The 22,439-nt window shown below is 41.5% G+C and overlaps 1 protein-coding gene across 1 annotated transcript in view; it reads left to right on the top strand.

Annotated features, from left to right (window-relative positions):
* DNAH11 (dynein axonemal heavy chain 11) overlaps positions 1 to 22,439 on the top strand; it is a 180,764-nt gene that overhangs the window by 51,800 nt on the left and 106,525 nt on the right. Inside the window, exons 21-33 of the mRNA XM_075271484.1 lie at positions 52 to 138; positions 1,992 to 2,150; positions 6,912 to 6,995; positions 8,821 to 8,979; positions 10,048 to 10,170; positions 10,260 to 10,382; positions 10,513 to 10,737; positions 11,888 to 11,979; positions 14,850 to 14,976; positions 16,911 to 17,051; positions 17,665 to 17,898; positions 18,578 to 18,709; positions 20,509 to 20,669. Of these exons, the coding sequence (XP_075127585.1) occupies positions 52 to 138; positions 1,992 to 2,150; positions 6,912 to 6,995; positions 8,821 to 8,979; positions 10,048 to 10,170; positions 10,260 to 10,382; positions 10,513 to 10,737; positions 11,888 to 11,979; positions 14,850 to 14,976; positions 16,911 to 17,051; positions 17,665 to 17,898; positions 18,578 to 18,709; positions 20,509 to 20,669 (1,847 nt within the window). The remainder of the gene's footprint in view (positions 1 to 51; positions 139 to 1,991; positions 2,151 to 6,911; positions 6,996 to 8,820; positions 8,980 to 10,047; positions 10,171 to 10,259; positions 10,383 to 10,512; positions 10,738 to 11,887; positions 11,980 to 14,849; positions 14,977 to 16,910; positions 17,052 to 17,664; positions 17,899 to 18,577; positions 18,710 to 20,508; positions 20,670 to 22,439) is intronic.

The raw sequence follows: 22,439 nt of genomic DNA on the forward strand, positions 1-22,439 counted from the left end.
GCTACAATATCAGGGCATTTTCTTTACTCTTCTGCTTTTGTTTTCTTCCAGGTGAAACAGAATAACTTTAGGGAGATGTTTTGCCTGGAAGCTCCATTCTCATACAGTTCCCAAAATCCGTATACTCTGCTGGATAAGGTATGCAGTGCTGCGGACCTGTCAGGATATTGATTTTGCTATAGCCATGAATAGCGTGAAATATTGAAATGCATTACATGCAATCCATTACAAAATACTGTGGTGCACCCTGAAATATTGTGGGGTTTCAAAGAAAACATGGTTTTAAAAAATAGTGGGACATGATGAAGACGATGACAGCTGGGCGGCTTACCTCCCTCTCTATGCCTTCTTTGGCTTCATTGGCCGGACTGTCCATATTTGCCCATAACAAGAGACCTGTCAATCAAGTTGATCATGGAGAAGCCAAAGTGGGACCACCCAGAGGACACTTTGTCCCGTGTCCAGCTCATTTCAAAACAATGCTTTCTTTAAAACCCTGCAGAGTAAGGTGGAGTTTTGTTGAAATGCGGGAGCCTCGCAGTAGTTAATGATGCTTGTATGTAGGGGAACATGACAAAATGGAGGACGATTCTGAGTACATCTAATCTCAGGTGATTTCTACTAGACTGGTTATATTTGTCAGTGATTATTTGTATGTGAAAAAAAACCTGCCATTTTCTTTCTTTAAGTTTTCTTTAAGTAAATGTATATAAAATACACACAATTGCAAAAAAAGAGTAAGAGAACCCATTGGTATTACCTCAATTTTGCATTGATCTCTACTAAAATATTGCCCAATTGTTCTTTAAAGAGATTGTCCCATAAAGTAAAGTTATTCAGATACTTTGTCTCGCTCCACATTCTACCTTAGCGCAGTCAGGGCTCCCATTCAGTTTAGTGAGATCCCCAGAGATAGCCGAATGCTGACCTCCACCAGTCTGACCCACGTTTAACTTGGCTGTGCTCAGCTAAAATGTAGAGCGAGACAAAGGTCCTGAAGAACTTTAATTCGTGGGACAACCCCTTTGAAGCTAAGGTCTTAGGGGACGACCCGCAGCTACAAAGTGCTGCGGGAAAAACCGCGGCAGGAACGCATCGCAATTCTTCCCACAGCACTTTAAACAGAAAGTTTGCAGAGTTTTCCTCCGTTGACTTTCTGTTACAATTATATCTACGGGGAAGCCACTGGCGTTTCTGTATGTATACTGACATACTGCGATTTCCAAAATCGTATAACTAATTAGATGCATAGTTTTACATTTTTACTTTAATAGAAATTCAACTACGGTACTATCTTTTTAATGAATTAGAGGATCTTTACTGCTTCTGACTGGCCATGATAGTTAGCCAGTTACACAGGAGTTGGAGCCGGATCAGAGCCTGGCTGTGTGAAAAATAGAGGAGTCAGAATTGCAATTGTTTGGCCTACCAACTCCACAGCCTTGCTTTATAGCAGAGATGCACAACAAAACACCTTGTACCAAGACTACAATCTTATTGTAACTGTAAAATTTGCTTTAGGGAACTTCATGATTTGGAGCTGCTTTGTCATTTAATGGTCTAGATGCATTGGGATAATTGGGGAAAGGTGTATCAAGAGAGTATTTTATTAGTAATCAATACAGAAATCTAGGTTCGCTTTAAAGGGTTAACTTACATTAAAAAAAAAAAAAAATAGTGTTTGCTTTAGACAGGGAAAACCATTGTTGTGGCCAAAGCTTTGTGATGACCAGGGATGTAGGTATAGGGGGTGCAGTACTAGCTATCGCTATCAAGCCCCGGAGCCTAGGGGGGCCCAAAGTGATCTGTACAACATAATAAGATAACGGTATTATAAAGAGAATGTGGTAATTGGGCGCCCGTTACAGACATTGCACTAGGGTCCAAGAGCTTTAAATTACAATTGGGATTATGTTTTCTCCTAAAAAATGTCCCAAATTTATCTTCATTTATTAAATTAAATGCAATGTCTACAATCTTTTCTCCTGCAGGCCAACCAAGACCTACGTGCCCTAGAGCTAGAATTGAAACTCATACAGGAATCGGCTGATCTGTTTGAAGTAGCAGTACCCGATTATAAGCAGATGAAAAAATGCCGTGAAGAGATAAAACTGCTTAAGGAGTTGTGGGATATTATATATAATGTTCAGGTACACATTTGTCTTTCCAGTGTTCATACAGCATTTTAACCATGGGACTCTGCTTGCTGTCATTCTTTCTCTACTTCCTGTGGATGTCTGTGGTCATGTGATATACAGTCCATGGTCATGTTATATATGGAGATGAGCGAATATACTCGTTCGAATATGTCCACCGCATAGCTCCCGATGCATAAACACGTCCGGCGCATCAAATTTTTACTGCCCCTCCCACCTCCCCTGGCGATGGGAGCTATTCGATAGAGTATATTCACTCATCTCTAGTGATAGAGCGGTCCTACTAAATGATTGAGCTTTCACTCTGTATGACCGCCCACTGGACTCCCGAGCACAAATCAAACAGCTATTTGGATGGGTAACCTCTTCAAGGTGCAGAGTAATTTGGTGGCTAAGGCTTGTTGAATTGTTCATATTTTTCATTTCTTCTTTATTGTTGTTTCAACAAATCTATGTGAGGGATTGTTTTTGCAAAACAAGTTGTACTTTTAGCTGACCATTTTGGTATACATGTAATGTTTTGGTTAGCTTTTAGCAACGTTTTTTGGTGGTCCATGTGTAATGAAACATACAATTCCGTCATTTATTTTGTGTTTTGTTTTTATGGCGTATGTTCTGCATTGAAATTTGGCATTTGTACCATCTGGTCATTACAATATGGTCATACCATATATATCAGTTTTCTTATTATTTTTACTGTGAAAATAGCTAATTTGCAAGGGGGCACCATATTCTGAGCAATGGCAATGTGAGGGCTCATTTTTTGCGAGAGTTTTTTTTTTTGTAATTTTGGTTGGTGCCATTTTCTAATATGTGCAGCTTTTTTATTACTTTTTATTGTTTTTTTATTTTTTGGAAGGAGGCGAGAAAGCTCATTAATTCACATTATTTATTTTTTTACATTATTTATTTTTTAAATGGAAAACTTTTTTTGTTTTTATTTATTTTTTCTACGACTTAAAAAAAAATGTAAACTTTTTTTAAAAAATTATTTTTGCTGTCCCTCAAGGGCACTTCAACCTTTCTAGATCCTGTCCATCATAGACTGCATTACATAGATTCCCTATGTGTGAGGGCTCATTCACACGGAGTTTACGGGACGTTTGCGCCGCAATTTTGACAGTGCATGTTTACGGTCGCGTTAGCACCGCGTAAACGCGCGTTAAGGCGGTATTAACGCGACCGCAAACATGCACCATCAAAATCGCGGCGCAAACGTCCCGTAAACGCGGCGCATTGCGCGCCACGTTTACTCCGTGTGAACGAGCCCTTATAGCAAAAGGTAGCCAGGAAGGCAATGATTGGTGTCCTGGCTGCCGTACCATCCCTTGGACCTTATAGTCTCATCACGAGGGACTTAAAGGGGGTGAACCATTCAGATCATTATTGACCACGGAATCTGAGGGGTTAAGTTGGAGTTGAAGCATTTTACAATTTCGGCAGACAATCCTTGGTCAGAATCTATGTAACAGGTATAGCCCCAGGCTTGGTGCAGGACAGTGAGATATTATTGCAATGTCGGACGTTAACTATACGCTCAACATGACATAATAGTACTGCCCTGAGCGGCAAGAAATATAACAAGGTATACGGAATCTTCCCACAAAGCTATATATCAATCTACTAGCCTCCTCCTGCTTTATAACCCGCTGTAAACTGGACTTCATTTTCATGGTGACAAGTTCCCTTTAAAGCATGAACATATATATATATTTTTTTTTTGTATAAACCACTTGAAAGAATCAAGAAGATGAGTTCACTGAGAGGAATAAATGGCCTAGAGATAAATTTACTTATTTTCTCCCAACACTAGATATAATCAATAATACTTAGCAGCCATTTGGATGTACTGTAGAAATCATTAATATTTCAATCACATTCATTGGGAATTGTAACTCAGTGTGAATACAAAATCCTCAAGGAATAGAAATTGACAAAAAAAAAACACAAAACCCTTCCTATGGTTAAACAGGGTTATATTACACACACAAGTTGTACTGGTTAACCCCTTCCCGCCGATGGCATTTTTTGATTTTCGTTTTTCGTTTTTGACTCCCCTCCTTCTAAACCCCATAACTTTTTTATTTCTCCTCTCCCAGAGCCATATGAGGTCTTAATTTTTGCGGGACAATTTTTTCTTCATGATGCCACCATTAATTATTCTATATAATGTACTGGGAAGCAGGAAAAAAATTCAGAATGGGGTGGATTTGAAGAAAAAATGCATTTCTGCGACTTTCTTACGGGCTTTGGTTTTACGGTGTTCACTGTGCAGCCAAAATGACATGTCCCCTATATTCTGTGTTTCGGTACGGTTCCAGGGATACCAAATTTATATGGTTTTATTTACATTTTGACCCCTAAAAAAAATTCCAAAACGGTGTTAAAAAATTTTTTTTCTAAAAGTCGCCATATTCCGACGGCCGTAACTTTTTTATACATAGGTGTACGGGGATGCATAGGGCGTCTTTTTTTGCGGGGCCGGGTGTACTTTTTAGTTCTACCATTTTCGGGAAATGTTATTGCTTTGATCACTTTTTATTCAAATTTTTATCAGAATTAAAACAGTGAAAAAACGGCGGTTTGGCACTTTTGACTATTTTTCCTGCTACGGCGTTTACCGAACAGGAAAAATATTTTTATAGATTTGTAGAGCGGGCGATTTCGGACGCGGGGATACCTAACATGTATATGTTTCACAGTTTTTAACTACTTTTATATTTGTTCTAGGGAAAGGGGGGTGATTTGAACTTTTAATACTTTTTATATTTTTTTATATTTTTTTTAACTTTTTTTTTTTTTTTTTTTTTGCATTTATTAGACCCCCTAGGAGTGTTGAACCCCAGGGGGTCTGATCACTAATGCAATGCATTACAATGCTAATGCATTGCAATGCATTGCAAAAAATCATCATCTCTTTTGCAGGCTGTATAGACCAGCCTGCAAAAGAGAGAATTTGCAGACCGGCTGGGAGCCTTTAACAAGGCTCCCGGCTGTCATGGCAACGGGGGGTCGGCCCTGGAGCATGCTCCAGGAGCCGGCGATCCCTGCCAAAATGGCGGCGCCCATGCGCCGCCGGGAAAGCAGCGCCGGAGGGGTTAATGCCTCCGATCGGTCCGGGGACCGATCGGAGGCATGAGAGCCGGTTGTCTACTGCTTAAAGCAGTAGACACCCGGCGGCTATGACGGCCGCCCGGCTCCCGGGCGGTCGCCATAGTTACAGACCCGACACGCGCCGTACTATTACGGCGCATGTCGGGAAGGGGTTAAAAATGACTAAAATTTTATCTTCCGGATTCTTGTGGTATCAAATGAGTTTCGCCTATTGAGAAATAAACTGAATAGATCGGTGCGAGTGTGATTTACTATCCTCCGTACCGATAAAGTAGAACTGCAGAAATCTAAATGGATAAGGATTTATGACTTGTCCCTTGGATAGGCTGTAAATATCAGATTGGTGGGTCCAACATTCAGTAGTTGAATGGGGCTGAGGCCTAGTTCACATCTGCATTTGGGTTTCCATTCGAGGTGTCCACTTGGGGACCCCCTGAACAGAAACCTATATGTATTAAAAAGAGGTTACCTAAGGATCCCATAGACAATAATGGGGTCTGTGTGGTTTCTGCTCGGTTTCCGCACAAATCATGCGGAGAGTAAAGTGCTGCTTGCTTTCGTGGGCTCATTGCCTAACACTCTTGTATTATAGTAGATTTAGGGCTAGTTCACACGGTGCAAGAGGGGGCAGATTTTAGCAGAATCCACCTCAAAATCTGCCCCCTCACAATAGAGGTCTATGTAGACCGCTAGCAATCTTTTTTCTGCTAGCAGTTTGTTCCCGCTCGCGGAAAAAAAGCAAGCTGCCCTCTCTTAAGGCAGACGCCGAGGCACGTCCGCGCCAAGACTATCCCTCCGGACTAGGCCCATTCATTTGGGCATACTCTGGAGCAGGAAGCCGCGACTGTCGGAAGCTGCGACAGTCACAGCTAGCCATGGCAGGCGCATTTTGGTCCTGATTCTGACGCGCTTCCCTCGCCAAACTCAGGACCAAAATACGCGGTCACTAGCCTGTGTGAACTAGGCCTAAGTTACTGTTTCTGAGCATATAAAGTGTTGTATATAGTTTATATCCATATAGTGCACTGTAAAAACAACGGAGTAATTCTTTATATTCTCATTGTGTTGGTATAAGAGTATGAAAGCAATGCTCTGGATTTTATTTATACCCACTGTACCCAGCTCAGAATTAGACTGGTACAGATGAATATCATTAATGGACTTTATTGATTCCCTTAAGCCTCATGCACATAACTGAGTGTTCAGGCTGATGCTCCTCCATGGGGGCTGATGCTCCTCCAACTGGGGGTGCCATGCTCTGTTCAATTCCAACATCTATAGAGCAAGTCCTATCCTGCTCCGTGACATCGGAAACCCCCATTGAAATAAATGGGGGATGGAAGGCACTAGGTTGTCATTTGAGTTCATGCCACTATAAAATTGCCTCCCCACCACCACCACCACCTTCCTCCTTAGCCTTCGCGCTCGGTTGTGTACATGGGGCCTTGGGCTATTGCAGTAGACAAGGAAACAAGTGAAAAACCTTGAGCCTTAAGATGCTACAACATTTCTCTTTCATGGGGACTTTGAGGATTTGTAGCCATGTCCTCTTTGTGCTGAATATTTGTGGGATTTTCCAGTTCTGAACGTGTTCTTATGTATTTATTGTCACTTTTTAATTGACTTCTATTTGTTTTATAGAGCAGTATTGCGGATTGGGTTAAAACACAGTGGAGGCAGATTAATGTAGAACAGATGGACGTGGAGCTAAGAAGGTTTTCAAAGGCAAGTTCCACAGCTGTTGCTTCCATGAAATGCTTTGCTTATAAATATTATTTTGCAATACACTACTCTGAAATATTAATCTACAGATGAATACGTTGAAGAATCGGGGTCAGAAGTTTGTGGGTGCTTTCTGTTTTTGTTTTTTTGATTGGTAGATTAAAAAGTGACTTTTTCTACATATCCCTTTTAGAGTTGGTTCGCATGGAGATTTATGCATGGAGATTTTGTGGCGAAATTTGCTTCAAAAATGCCTCCCATTCATTTTAGTGGTTTTTTTAGTTTTTTTCCTCGAGCTGAAAAAAAAAGCAATATGACCTATCTTCAGGCACACTCCTTCCTGAAAAACCCATTGTAATCAATGGGATGCAGAAAAAACACAATGCAGTTTTTGCAAAAACCACATCAATACCCACTACTGTTTGTTTTTGGGGTTTTTTGGGGGGTTTTAAACAGATCTTCCAGGTTCATACTGCTAGAGTAAAAAAATGGATCAATTGTGCATTGTGAAAAATTTTTTTTTTTTTAAAAAAAAGTCAAAAAACATTTCCTAATTCCTGTTGCAGATTTTTTTTTTTTAGCCTCTCTGTGTGACTATAACTTTAGAAGAATATGCAAATGTGTTTCCTAAGATGTAAATAGGGAAACACTACCTCTGTATGCTGCCCTCTATGGGAAGCTCCCTTGAACACCATGCCCAACTTTCCAACAAGCCTTTGCTGCAATGATGCGGGGTTTTGCCAAGTCAGTATCCCAGCTTTGGACAGCACCGTTTCGATCCGATTGGATCTCATCAGCGCAGCCTAGGGAGAACTGACTTGGCAAAGGTGAGAGACTTCTAGACCAGATTATGGGGATATTGTCACTTGGCAAAATCCTGCATCATTGCAGCAAAGGCTTGTTGGAAAGTCGGGCATGGTGTTCAAGGGAGCTTCCCATAGAGGGCAGCATACAGAGGCACGGTTTCCCTATTTACATCTTGGGAAACACATTTGCATATTCTTCCCATGATCCCCCACAGTGGAGCAAAAACGGCTTTGTAAGTCTCCACACACCTACAAGGTGGTCTCTCCCTAAGGAGTGACAATATCCCCATAATTGTATGTGTTTTATGTATAATCTGCAAACCGTTTTCTTTGGCATTCAACAGTAGAAATGTAGTCAATGTCTGACTGGAGTATTAGACCAGGTTCAGACTGGCCCACAAAAAGCAGGTAAGTTCCCTGATGGACTTGTGAGCCAGAATAAGGTCCCAGTCATCAACATCTCCATTAGTGGTGCTAGGGACATAACATGTAACCACAGGGACTCATCATAAACTTATCTTTGGATAAACAATTTTGAAAAGCCAGATAATCCCTTTAAGGAAATGTTCAATGTTCTTTTCAGGGCCACATTACTTAGGCCTGGTTCACATCTGCGTTGGTAATCCATTCAGGAAGTCTGCATGAGGACCACCCTGAACGGACTACTGAACGCATTGGCAAGCGGAGTTCAGTGAAAGCACATGGACCCCCATAGACTATAATGGGGTCCGTGTGCTTTCCTCACGAGTCATACGGACAGAAAAGTAGACTGTGAAAGTAGTTCCGTGCGGAGATCTTGCGGAGAGCACAAGGACCCCATTATAGTCTATGGGGTTCATGTGCTTTTACTGCACACTGCTTGCCAATGTGTTCGGTAGTCCGTTCTGGGGGGGGTCTCCATGAAGACTCCTTGAATGGATTACTGACGCAGATGTGAACCAGGCCTTAGTACTAGTGAATATCTTCAGTCAACTATGTACATTTGTTTTTTCTTAAATGTTTCTTCCATTCCTTTTATGCAGGAGCTCTTGTCTCTAGATAAACAAGTTCGCTCATGGGATGCTTATATGGGCTTAGATATGGCAGTGAAAAACCTTATCACATCATTACGAGCAGTGACTGACCTACAAAACCCAGCAATAAGAGAACGACATTGGCACCAGCTGATGGTTGCAACAAAGGTCTGTTTTCTTTTTCTTCCTTGATCAGTTTTTGAAGGCGAGAGGTTTCTAAGGTGTGTTATATACTACAGCAGCCAGAGGTATTCATGCCCTAATAACAAACATGGAATACAGTAGGTGTTTGAGGCACACACTATCTTAGATGAATGCCATTACCTATTAGGCCAAAAAAAGAAATGGCTGCGATTGAAAAAGACAATTAAAGCTAAATGCAGTAAATGTGCAGACCATTTGGTTACAGTAGTGTATGAATGGAAAATAATGGGGACCATGTGCTTTACTGTGGATTTACTAACAGGTATCACCATCTTCAAAAACCATGTGCTATGTTGTAACTTGCTTGTGATGCTATAACTGGACAAGCCACCGTAAGCAATAAAAATATTTGCTTAAAGGTTTTTTACAGGATATAATGTGTTAAAGGGGTATTCCCACCTCACATACTCAGCAGTCTTTACTGCTGTAAAATCTTCTTTCTTCCTGGTTTCTTGCATCATTTGGTGGGCGGGGTTTCACATGCAACCTGCCGTTTAGCTCCGCCCCCAAATTCACGTGTAGCTCCGCCCACCCATATTGGACTATGAAGTACAGGCAGCAGCAACTCCATTCTGTGTTACATACAGACACTGCCTGTCTCTGCCATAATGAACACAATTGAGTTAGCTAGCCTGATAACTGGGAGAACAGAAGAAATGAAAGCAGCTCCTCTCTTCTATCTGCTAACAGGAAGCTAGGTCAGATGGTGCAGACACAGGAATAGCTAGATACACAGGCTCGCTCCCGTGCACTTAGCCCCTCCTCCCTCCCCCCTGAGAGCAGCAGATACATCACTTGACTCATGAGCAGCTAAGTCAGGGCTGTGGCCACAAAGAAATGAATAAAGTAAGATAGTGGACAAACAAAGCAGTTTTGCTGAAGCAATTTATTTAGGAAAAGTCTTACATCCACATTAACAAGCAGTATAGATAGGATCCTTTTGATGGGACAACCCCTTTAACATCTTAAATGCTTGGTTATCTCTCACCTATTTGTTCTGTAAATAATAATTTGACAATTTCATCCTTTTAGGTCCAGTTTACAATGACCGATCAAACCACACTATCAGACTTACTGGCACTACAGCTGCATAAGGTTGAAGACGAAGTCAGGAACATTGTAGACAAAGCTGTGAAAGAAATGGGTACCGAGAAAGTAAGTCTAGAGCAATGCATTTTTTTTCTAGGAAATACTCAGATGAGTCAACAAAAATCTTGTTTAACAATAACCTTCTTATGTATTAGATACTTACAGAAATAAGTCAGACTTGGACTACTCTGGAGTTTTCCTATGAAAAACACCATCGTACAGGAACCCCCCTGATAAAAACCGATGAGCAGCTTTTTGAGACTTTGGACAGTAACCAGGTACGTTTTGCAATTGCAGACTAAACTCAAAGCTGGCCTACAAGAAGTAAACCGCTCTCCTTGCCAAAGGGTATAAAAAAAAAAAAAATCTTGCATGAATGTCTAACTTTTTTCTGTATTGTATCATCAGGTGCAGTTACAGGCAATAATGCAAAGCAAATACGTCGAATATTTTATCGAACAAGTGTCCAGTTGGCAGAAAAGGCTGAACCTGGCTGATTCGGTGATTTACATCTGGATGGAAGTCCAGCGTACCTGGTCTCATTTAGAAAGTATTTTTATTGGTTCTGAAGACATCAGAAACCAACTACCAGAAGATGCCAAAAGATTTGATGGAGTAGACACCGACTTTAAAGTAATTCTTTGTGCCCTATTAATAACCAGCACATAATGTAAAGATTAGATCTAAATATATACAACAATAAATGCAATACAGATTTACACAAAATATTTTATTGTTTACCGCAATATGGTGTGTATTATGGGGCACAGGATGGGAGAACACTCAGAGGATGGACTCGCATCTAAAAGATATCTATGCTTATACATGTCCAAGTCAGGAATAACCTATTTATTCTGCTGTACAGCCTATGAATTTATTATATGTACATTCTAGTAAAGTAACGGTGTAATGTAAATGTGGTATGTCTGCGTTAAGATAAGATACCGGTAATCCTTTAAAGGGATTCTACCATTAAAATCCAATTTTTAGTCAATCACATGAAGGAATAGCCTTAAGAAAGGCTATTCTTCTCCTACCTTTAGAGGTCTTCTCTGCACCGCCATTCAGTAGAAATCCCGGTTTTCGTCAGTATGCAAATGAGTTCTCTCGCAGCACTGGGGGCAGTCCTCAGTGTTCAAACAGCACTGGGGGCATCCCCAATGTTGTGAGAGAACTCTCCAGCGCTGCCTCCATCTTCATCAGGAACATCTTCTTCTGGCTGGGAGTCAAGGCCTCGGGCAGAGCCGACTGCGCGTGCCCATAGGCCACAAGAAAATGACCCCTTACTTATTGTGTAAGCGCCCATTTTTCTTGTGGCCGCGGGCATGTGTAGTCGGCTCTGCCCGAGGCCTAGAAGTTTGTCCTTCAGTGCCGGAAGAAGACGTGTGAACAGGCCATTCCTGAAGAAGATGGAGGCGACGCTGAAGAGTTCTCTCGCAGCATTGGGGACACCCCAGTGCTGTTTGAGCGCTGGGGACCGCCCCCAGTGCTGTGGGAGAACTAATTTGCATACCGACAAAAACTGGGATTTCAGCTGAATGGCGGCGTGGAGAAGACATCTAAAGGTAGGAGAAGAATAACCTTTCTTAAGGCTATTCCTACGTGTGATCGACAAAAGGTAGACTCCCTTTAATAGTCCCACCATGGGAAAATTCAGCCATTAGATTAGACGGCTGCAGCAAATTGCAGATTTTTTTATTTCCCACAAACTTTCCTAGAAGCATCAGAATAATTTTGGAAAACTGAAAATTTCTAGTAATGGATTTAGTTGTTTTCCATGTAGGAGTTAATGTTTGAGACCGAGAAAATAAGAAACGTGTTGGATGCAACAAATCGTCCCAAATTGTATGAAACACTTGATGAATTGCAGAAGAGGTAAAGTCCGATATTTTATGTAAATATTTACAACCCCCATACCAAACATTGGTTGCGTCATAAAATGCAAAGAAAACTAGAATGCAATGATTTGGAAATCTCATATAACCATAATTTATTTACAGTAGAACATAAATCGTTGTTTAGCAATTGATGGTAGTAACATCTCAAAAATGTTAGGACAGGGTTAAGAAAAAATTGAAAAAGTAAGTGCTACTAATGAAACGCCCTGAAGGTTCAACTGTCACATGACCGTGTATAACTTGAGCATGTTAGAGAGGCAGAGTCTTTCAGAAGCAAAGATGGTGAGAGATTCACCAAAACGTGAAAAATTGTCTAAAAATTGGGAAAAAAATTTTGTTTTAAAAATGTTACTCAATGTAAAATTACAAAGGCTTTGAATATGACATCATCTATAGTACACAATTAGGATTGAGCGAGCAGGATTGGGAAACATTGGATCCCGATCTGCGACCGAGCAAATTTCAGGATCACAATTGGGATCGGGATTGGCTGGAAAATGATCGGAAATCAGATTTTGAAATCGATCCTGAAATCTCTTTTGAGCAATCGGGGTCGGATCCCGATCGTCGATCGGGCAAATTTCACGATCGGGATCGGCTGGAAAATGATCGGAAATCGGACTATAAAATCGATCCTGAAATCTCAAGATCAGCTCAACCCTATACACAATATTTTCAAAAGATTTGGAGAATCTGGAATTCTCCGTGTGCACAAGAAACAAGGTTGCTGGTCACTATTCTATGTTTGTTTATCTATGGGTCATTAAAAACAGGCATTAATCAGTAATGGAAATCACTATATGGGCTCAGGAATACTTTTAGAAATTGTTGTCTGTGAACACAGTTTGCCAAGCAATCCATAAATGCAAATTAAGGGAGCCTTCACACAATGTAACGTGCCGCGTGATCTGGCACGTATACGGCGTGTGAGAGTTTGCGCGCCATAGACGCTCCCATTGATTTCAATGGTAGTTAGGATCGTATACGCCGCATTATTTTGCGGCCATGATTTTGCGTTATTGCCTATGGCAGGGACAGCTCACACATCTTGAATAGAGATGAACGAACAGTGAAATATTCGAGATTCAATATTGGTTTCGAGTAGATCCTCAATATTCGACTACTCGATCGAATATTGAATCCCATTATAGTCTATGGGAAAAAATGCTCATTTCAGGGGAAACCACTATTCAACTAAAGGAGAGTCACCAAGTCCACGAATAGCCGGAGGAGATTGTTTAGGAGGAGCACTGTGCAGTTAGAGCGCATGGACCCCATTATAGTCTATGGGGTCCGTGCGCTTTAACTGCACAGTGCTTGCAGTTGCACTGATAAAAAGTCAGCTCCCTCGTAACTGCAAGCTGCCAGCTCTCCCAACTAGCAAAGACTAGCCTGCGGCAAATCAACGCTGGTTCTGCAGCAGGCTTGTCCTTGCTAGTCGGCAGAGAGCTGACTGCTTGCTGTTACGAGGGAGCTCACTTTTTTTCTCATAGGAATGCATTGACCAGTGTTGATTGGCCAGTGTACAGCATTTGGCCAATCAACGCTGGTTCTGCCAGAGGCTCATCTGTGAGGAGGCGGAGTCTAAGATCAGACCACAATGGAGACTGCTGTGGTCCTATCACAGACGAGCCTCCGGCAGAACCAGCGTTGATTGGCCAAATACTGTACACTGGCCAATCAACGCTGGTCAATTCATTCCTATGAGAAAAAGTAAGCTCCCTCGTAACAGCAAGCTGCTATCTCACTGCCGACTAGCAAGGACGAGGCTGCTGTAGAACCAGCGCTGATTTGCCGAATGCTATACACTGTATAGCATTCGGCCAATCAACGCTGGTTCTGAATCAAATATTTACTGCGAATAGCTAGTAGTACTCGATCGAGTACGAGTATTTTGAATACCGTAGTATTCAATCGAATACTACTCACTCATCTCTAATCTTGAAAGGCGCTATCAAGTTGAGCAGTATATAGAGGCTTTAGAACAATAAACGCCCTCAATTCGATAACATCTCTGTAATGGAAGGCCTTGCATATTTCAGCACAACAATCCTAAACTATATACTGCACCCATCAGAACAGCGTCTGGGTAATGACCTGCTGGCCGTCCAGAACTGTCACCAATAGAAAACATTTGGAGAATTATGAAATGAAAAATAAGGCAAAGAAGACCCAGAACTGTTAGGCAGCTCCAATCCTACATTGGACAAGAATGGGACTACGCTACTCTCCAAAAACTGCAGCAATTGGTCTTCTTAAGTCCCAGACATTTACGGACTGTTGTAAAAAGAGGGTATGCTACACAATGGTAGACATGGCCCTGACCCAACCTTCTTGAGATGAGTTTCTGCCATCAATATCTACATGAGTACATCAACTTCTGACACTTGTTCTATGGTGAATAAAATATGGTTATATGAGATTTCCACATCATTACATACTTGTTTTCCATAAATGTTACACAGCGTCCCAACTTTTTTGGAATTGGCTTTCCTGTACTTTAGACCACATGAATATCTCTGTCTACAATTCTTGTTGTCAGATATCCCAGAACCCCAATGAACACCATTTAAGTCACTAGGGTTAGATAACATTTGCCAGTGCACTCTGTATAATGTGTGGCATAACTATTATAAAAGGGAGTCACATTACTGGTGTGAACAAAGCCTTAGAACAATATTTTCTTTTTCATAGATCATTTTAACTAAAAGCACATAATGGCTGACAGTCTGGATGTATTTTAATAGTAATTCTATTTCTATTATGCGCTGCTTTTTATGGTGCGTTGACAGTTTATGATGGATTCTGACTCACGTGATGACATTGTTCTGCAATTTTCTTTTCTAGACTCTCTCTGTGCGAGAAAGCTTTGTCTCAGTATTTGGAAACAAAGCGTTTGGCTTTTCCGCGTTTCTACTTTGTGTCCTCTGCAGATTTGTTGGACATTCTTTCTAAAGGAAGTCAGCCAAGACAGGTACTGCTTAATATTGGAAACTGATATCCCTTATATCAGATTTGTGTTTAGTCACCCATGCTGCACAGTAGCCTTGTGGCATTATCACAAGTCAACTAGACAACTTTAATGCTTCCCTATGAGCACAAAAGTGTCAGATCTTCTGGGATCTTTCTTGTATTTGCCTTTAAACCTTGAAGTCACCAGTAGTGCTGTAACACCTTAGGTGGACAATGATAAAAACCCTATGGCCCCTCCTATATCTTCCTGGGTATTATTTATTAGCTATGCATTTCTTAGGCCAGGTTCATACGCCTCAGGTTCTGGTCCAAAATACGGGTAGCTGCGACTAGATGCCGGTGTGGTGCACTGGCATCCAGTCGCGCACTCTGCTCCAGATTAAGTACAAATGAATGGTCCTAGTCGGGAGGAGGGAGTGTCTTCAGGCGGATGTCGCGAGGCATCTCGGCCTGAAGAATGAGCATGTCCGTTCTTTTTTCCGGGAGCCAGAACAAAGCACTCCCAGAAAAATAACTGAACCGCTCCCATTGATTTCAATGGGAGCTGTCTTTTTGGTCAGGATTTTGAGGCAGATACGGCCTTAAAATCCTGACCAAAACACCCCATATGAACCCAGCATAAAGCATTCAGTTGTTGGTACAGGTAATTTAAAGCCAGGGCCCTATGTAACGTAAATGCCCCACATTGCAGGTACTGTAAAACGCTGGGGTTTCGCAAAGTGGATGGAATTCTGGCTAATCCCATCCACACATTGCAGAAAATTATCCAGAGCAGACATGCTGCGATTTCAAAAACCGTTGCTTTTTTGTAAATCTCAGCATGTCAATTATACACATGTGGCAAGCGGGCTTTTTTTTTTTTCTTCTTTTTTTTTACTATGGGCATTCTGCATTTTACAGGACCATCAAAATCAGATTTTGTGTTAATCTCGTATATACTAGGAAAAAAAAGCTGCAGAAAAGCTGCTTTTTGGAAAACATTGTATTCATTTTAGCTGAAGATTTGCAAACGTTTTCCCTACATATTTTAAGAGGGGAAGAAAAAAATACAATAAAACTTATCAAGATGATAAATAATAATAATACATTTTGGTGCGTATCACATACACGCATATCACATTGAAACCAATAGGGAATAAAGCAGACCATTCATTTCCATGGGGAGCGCTCGTATGCCGGCTCCCATTGAAATGAATGGGATCTGCTTTGTATGCGCTGATTCTGAACGTGCTTTACGTTCAGAATCAGCTCAGCGTATCCAAAGTGTGAATGCACCCTTAGAGAGAAACTAAACATGTTCAGACTACTGAACACATTTGCAAGTGGTGTGCGGTGAAAGCACACAAATCCCCATAGACTATAATGGGGTCCATGTGCTTGCCGCGAGATCTCCGCACGAGTCATGCAGACAGGAAAGTAAATTGTGCAGTACTTTTCTGTCCGCATGTTCCCCGCGGAGATCTTGTGGCGAGCACACGGACCCCATTATAGTCTATGGGATCCGTGTGCTTTCATTGCACACCGCTTGCCAGTGTGTTTGGTATTCCATTCGGGGGGGGGGGGCCCCATGCGGACTCCCCCAAACGGAATAATAATGCAGATGTGAACAAGAGATTATTTTGCTTTTCAAAATAATTGATGACCTATCCTTAGGTTAGGACATCAGTTGAAGATGGGTGGGGTTCTGACACTTGGACCCCTCACCAATCAGCTGCAAATGCTGCAATTTCCAAAACCGCCGTGTTTCAATTTAGGTGTAACTGAAGCAGCCAAATTGACCTATAAAATGATCTGCAAATATGGAAATCTGCTTTTTTTAGTTTGCATTTTTTATCATTAAATACCATCCAGACGTCCAAAATATTCAATACTCTTGCCATGTTCAACCACAATGTTATCAACATGTGATGTGCTTTATATGGATATATATTGTAGGTAACAAGACATTTGGCAAAACTTTTTGACAACATTGCGGATCTAAAGTTCCAAGAGGAAGTTGAAAATGAGGCGATTGGGATGTACAGCAAAGAGAAGGAGTTTGTCTCGTTCAGTGCGGCTTGTCAGTGTCGGGGACAGGTGAATATGTCACATTGTACACTTGTGATGATCAACTACAGATCTCATGGCAAACAGGAACCTAAGTGGTTGTAAATGTAGCACCTACCATAGTATCATATACAGAGCAAGATATGGCAATATATTTCGGCTGTAAAGGCAGCATGTACAAGCTGTGAAAATTCTTTCATATGATCTCTATGTTCATCAAATTTCCTGACTTTGCTTAAAAGTGAATCTGCAAAATTGTATATTCTTATATGATTTAGTGACAGAAGATAGGAATAGGGGTTTTAGGCACTCAGACCGCTCTCTTAACAGGAGTAAGTATATCAAGGGGCAACACGGTGGCTCAGTGGTTAGCACTGTAGCCTTGCAGCACTGGAGTCCTGGGTTCGAATCCCGCCAGGACCAACATCTGCAAGGAGTTTGTATGTTCTCCCCATGTTTGCGTGGATTTCCTCCCATTCTACAAAGACATACTGATAGGAAAAAAAATGTACATTGTGTGCCCTATATGGGGCTTTCAATCTACTTAAAAAAAAAAATAGATAAAAAAAATAAAATCCACATGTGAGGAGAGGTGACGGATTCTCTTGAGAACATATGATAAGAGCAAAACAATCTTTTAAAGGTGGAACACTGGCTGAAGAATGTGGAGGACACTATGTGTGAGACTGTGCGCTATCATATAACCGAGGCTGTGGCGGCATACGAGGAGAAGCCAAGGGAACAATGGATCTTCGACTATCCAGCACAGGTGGCATTGACCAGCTCTCAGATCTGGTGGACCATTGATGTTGGGATTGCGTTTGACAGGTTGGAAGAAGGGTTTGAAACTGCGCTCAAAGACTATAATAAAAAACAGGTATGTTCTGCAGTTTGTATATGTGACCAATGCAGGCGCTAGAATCTATAGTAATATTACTCTTTCCAACACTAACATTATGTGGATATATTCTGAACTGCTCTGCCATCTGTGATCAGCATTAACTCATCTTTATAAATCATATATTGTTCTTGCTGTGAATAGTTCTGAGCTTCTTAGTAAGCTTGAGCTTCATTTTCCTGTTCAGACTTAAGATCCCCTGCTTGCCTTCATGTATTCAGAGTTGGAAGGATTTTCCAGGATTTTAATATTGATGACCTTTTTATTTAACATAGTGTTCGCTCCCATACCTTTAACATATGTACCATAGGTCACCATTATTTTTGACAAAGGCCAGAAGAGTATTCCAGTCTTCTGTCCAGTGGTCCACATCGTAGGCTCCATTTTCTCTGTATGGGATAGAGTATCAGAGGCATCTATAAAAAAATGTATATAGTGTGTTCACATTTTCTGGCATCCGTCCTATACACCATGTAATGTATGTGCTGCTAGCTTTCCTTACACATTCAGTAAGAGGGACACTGTAGACAGTGTCTGAGAAGAACCTAAGAACTCAAAGGATCCACAAGTTGGTTTTGTCACCCCATGAGCCCACTACTGGATGCACAGGACCAATGATGGGAAAGTCCGAAACTTATCATGTTGACTTTTCTTTCAGATTAACCAGTTAAATGCCCTCATTACCATGTTATTGGGTGAACTGACCCCAGGAGACAGGCAGAAGATCATGACGATATGTACCATAGATGTCCATGCCAGGGATGTGGTTGCCAAGCTTGTTATGCATAAGGTAATGTAATATACTAATGTAAGTTCACCATTATTATACAGCAGTTCAAGTAAAGTTCACACTTTTGACTGTACAAACAGGCTCATAGGCTACATTACATCTTTTAATTGTATTATTATTGGCTAAAAAACATTTTTCAGATACGGTTTTCTCTCCTATAATACAAGCTGCTCTTTCCCCTTTCCATAGAGATCCATCTGAGAAGATGTACGACTGTTCTTTCCTTTGATTGTTATCTCCGTTGTCCTAAAGTGCTCATGAACACTAATTTAAGCTGAAATATTATCAAACTGATAGGAATTCAGCTGAAATGACTGTTTTGGGCTGAATTTACACTAGCATCATCGCCGAATCTGCCTAAAATCAGCAATGGGGATATTGTCGCTCCACTGTGGGGGATCATGGGAAGAAGGCTTAGTAAGACTCCACACACCTACATGGTGGTCTCTCCCTAAGGAGTGACGATATTCCCATAATCTGATCTAGAAGCCTCTCACCTCTGCCAAGTCAGTCTTCTCTACGCTGGGCTGAAGAGATCCAATCAGATCGAAACAGCCGCTGTCCTCAGCTGAGAGACTTGGTAAAATCCCACAACATTGCAGCAAAAGCCTCTGGGAAGGTCGGGCATGATGTTAAAGGGAGCTCCCCCTAGTGGGCAGCATAACTGAGGCACTGTCTCCCTATTTTAATCTTGGGAGTTAGATTTGCATATTCTTCGAAAAATCAGCAAATCAAGCTATGGTTTCAGTATAAAATCGGTGGAAACCCAGCAGACCCCATTATCGTCTAAACCCAAACTTATAGTAAAATAAGTTAGAGCCATACAGCAGTATGGAAAATAATGTGTCCCAAGCCATGGAATGGGTGATCCCGATTTATATACCTGTATATAGTTCACATAGGTGACCAAAACTGCAATATGTACCATGCTTGTTTGAATAGGTTTTTTTCACATGTTGGATTACTGTTAGAGATGAGCGAACAGCATTCAACCGAGTACATGTTCCATCGGATATCAGGCTGTTCGATTCCAGTCGAACACCATGTGGCAAACTGACTAAAAATTTGATTCTGAGATGTACAGAGCTCTGTCAACTCTGCTATTCCTGAGATGTAGCAGTGCTGTGCGGTCAGTGCTAATACATCTGAAATTTACAGAGCTCTGTCAACTCTGCTATTCCGAAGATGTACAGAGCTCTGTCAACTCTGCTATTCCGGAGATGTAGCAGTGTTGTGTGGTCAGCACTGCTACATCTGAGATGTACAGAGCTCTGTCAACTCTGCTACATCTGAGATCGGACCACAATGGAGACTGCTGTAGACCGATCTTAGACTCCGGCTCCTCCAGCAGAACCAGCGTTGATTGGCCGAATACTGTACAGCATTGGGCCAATCAACACTGGCCATTGCTTTCCTATGGGGAAAAGTCAGCTACCGCATTATTAGTGGTGTAATACAGGGACTTTGGCATGTTATATACCCCCAGGAATGCTTCCCCTGCTGTTCCCGTTGCATTCCCGAGGTGATGTCATCATTTGCTGAGGTGTCATAGTGGACTTGGTGACCCTCCTGAGTTGAATATTGGTTTCTCCCTAAACGTGTTTTTTTTCCCCATAGACAATAATGGGGTTCGATATTCGTTCGAACAGTCGAGTTTTGAGGGGCTACTCGAATCGAATATCGAACTTTGAACATTTCACTGTTCGCTCATCTCTAATTACTATATATTTAAGTGCCATCTAGATCCTTTACATAATTCTTTCTTCTGCTTAGAATTTTCTTTTCTTTCACTTGTATAGGTGACCAGCGCTCAAGACTTTGCTTGGTTGTCTCAACTGAGACATCGCTGGGATGATAAACAAAAGCATTGCTTTGCCAATATCTGTGATGCCCAGTTCCAGTACTCCTATGAGTATTTAGGGAATACGCCCCGGCTGGTCATTACACCTTTGACTGACAGGTAAGACATGTTTGTGGTGTCTGATGTAGCCAGAACCATGTACTGTATAATCACTCACAGACTATTACAACGTGACATGTATAAGTGTAAATGAGTAGAAATGTATAGTACGTTGTAATGGTACCATTTAATGTGATATACTGGAAAGCTGCGAAAAAACCCATTCAAAACAGGGCAGAATGAGAGAAAATCTATATTTGTGTGCTTACATTGTGCTGACGTATTACTTGTATTCTGTGGGTGTTGTGATTACAGTGACACTATATCATTACTATATTCTGACACACGTAACTTTTCTATATTTCTGTATACAGGGATGCATAAAGCGTCTTTGCAGGGCAAGATGTCCTTTTTTTTAAATATATCATTTTGGGGAATGTCTTTTTTTTTCTTTGCTTTTTATTCAATTTTTTATGGTTAGGAAAACAATGGCAGTACAGCTCTTTCTTTTTTTCCTTCCCCAGCTAAGATATTCACCATATCCCAACATTTTGGATACGTTTGTAGGTTGTTATTTTTTGGACAAAGGAATACCTAATGTGTATGCGGCACCAATTTCAGTATAAAACCGCCAAAGTAGTTTATAGTCTACAGCAGGGGTCTTCAAACTACGGCCTGCGGGCCACATGTGGCTTGCCAAGGACATTTTCCGTCCCGTCGCCCGGATCACTCACTAACAGGGAATCCAGTATAGGAATTCCTGTTAGTGAGTGTTTGTTTGTTTCCGTTGTATGTGCAAATGCACATACAGATGAAATCATTCAGTATAGGCCACGGTCCTTGTGACCTCTTCCCCAACGCAGGCGCGATGACGTAAGCTATAAGGAGGAGGATGTGCGGCGGCTCTTCTTGGGTAAGAATAATTATGTGTGTGTGTACTGAAAAGCATTTAATACTGTGGTGGGGGAGGGGCATACTGAAGAGCATATAATACTCTGTGTGTGTGTGTGTGTGTGTGTGTGTGTGTGTGTGTGTGTGTGTGTGTGTGTGTGTGTGTGTAAAGGGGCATACTGAGGAGCATATAATACAGTGTAGGGGGTGTACCTAGAAGCATATAATACTGTATGGGGGGGCATGCTGTGGAGCATACAATACTGTGGAGGAGCCTGCTGTGCAGCATATAATACTGTGGGGGGAGCTACTGTGCAATCTTAAAAATCTTACATTTTTTTTAAAACTATATTTCGTCCCTCCAAAGGTCAGTGAACTGCCTCCCTTTTTAAAAAGTTTGAGGACCCCTGGTCTATAGGGTCCATGGGTTTTCACTAATAACCACTTTTTAAGCGGACAAGGTCTCTGTCTTTCAGAACCCCATGCAGACCTGAAAGTGAACCTAGTATGAGGCACATTAAACTGTACATGTTCAGACTACACAGCCTTAGACCCCATGCACATGACCAAATGTGCATCTGATGTGACTTGAATGACATTCTGAGTGCATTCTATTATGTGTTCACATCTATGGGGCCATTGAATTAATTCTGTTTCGATGACTCTGAACAGGTAAGGATCTGTTCTATAATCAGAATATAATCAAAACAGATTGAATCCAAAGCCCCATTAACGTTAATGTTTGCGCAGTGTTATCTGAGTGCATTCTGCTGCAAGTTCAGCCCCACATTGGATGCACACTCGGGCGTGTGCATGGGGCTATAGCAGCTATACGTAGAATGCCTTTGTCAGAGCACATCACATTGCTTTGTATTGGTTCTGCTGAAGCGTGTAACCACAAAGGCTGTGTACGCGGCACATGGACTTTTTTTTAATATG

This window comes from Leptodactylus fuscus, chromosome 4 (assembly GCF_031893055.1).
Source record: "Leptodactylus fuscus isolate aLepFus1 chromosome 4, aLepFus1.hap2, whole genome shotgun sequence".
In the NCBI taxonomy this organism is placed as follows: Eukaryota; Metazoa; Chordata; class Amphibia; order Anura; family Leptodactylidae; genus Leptodactylus; species Leptodactylus fuscus.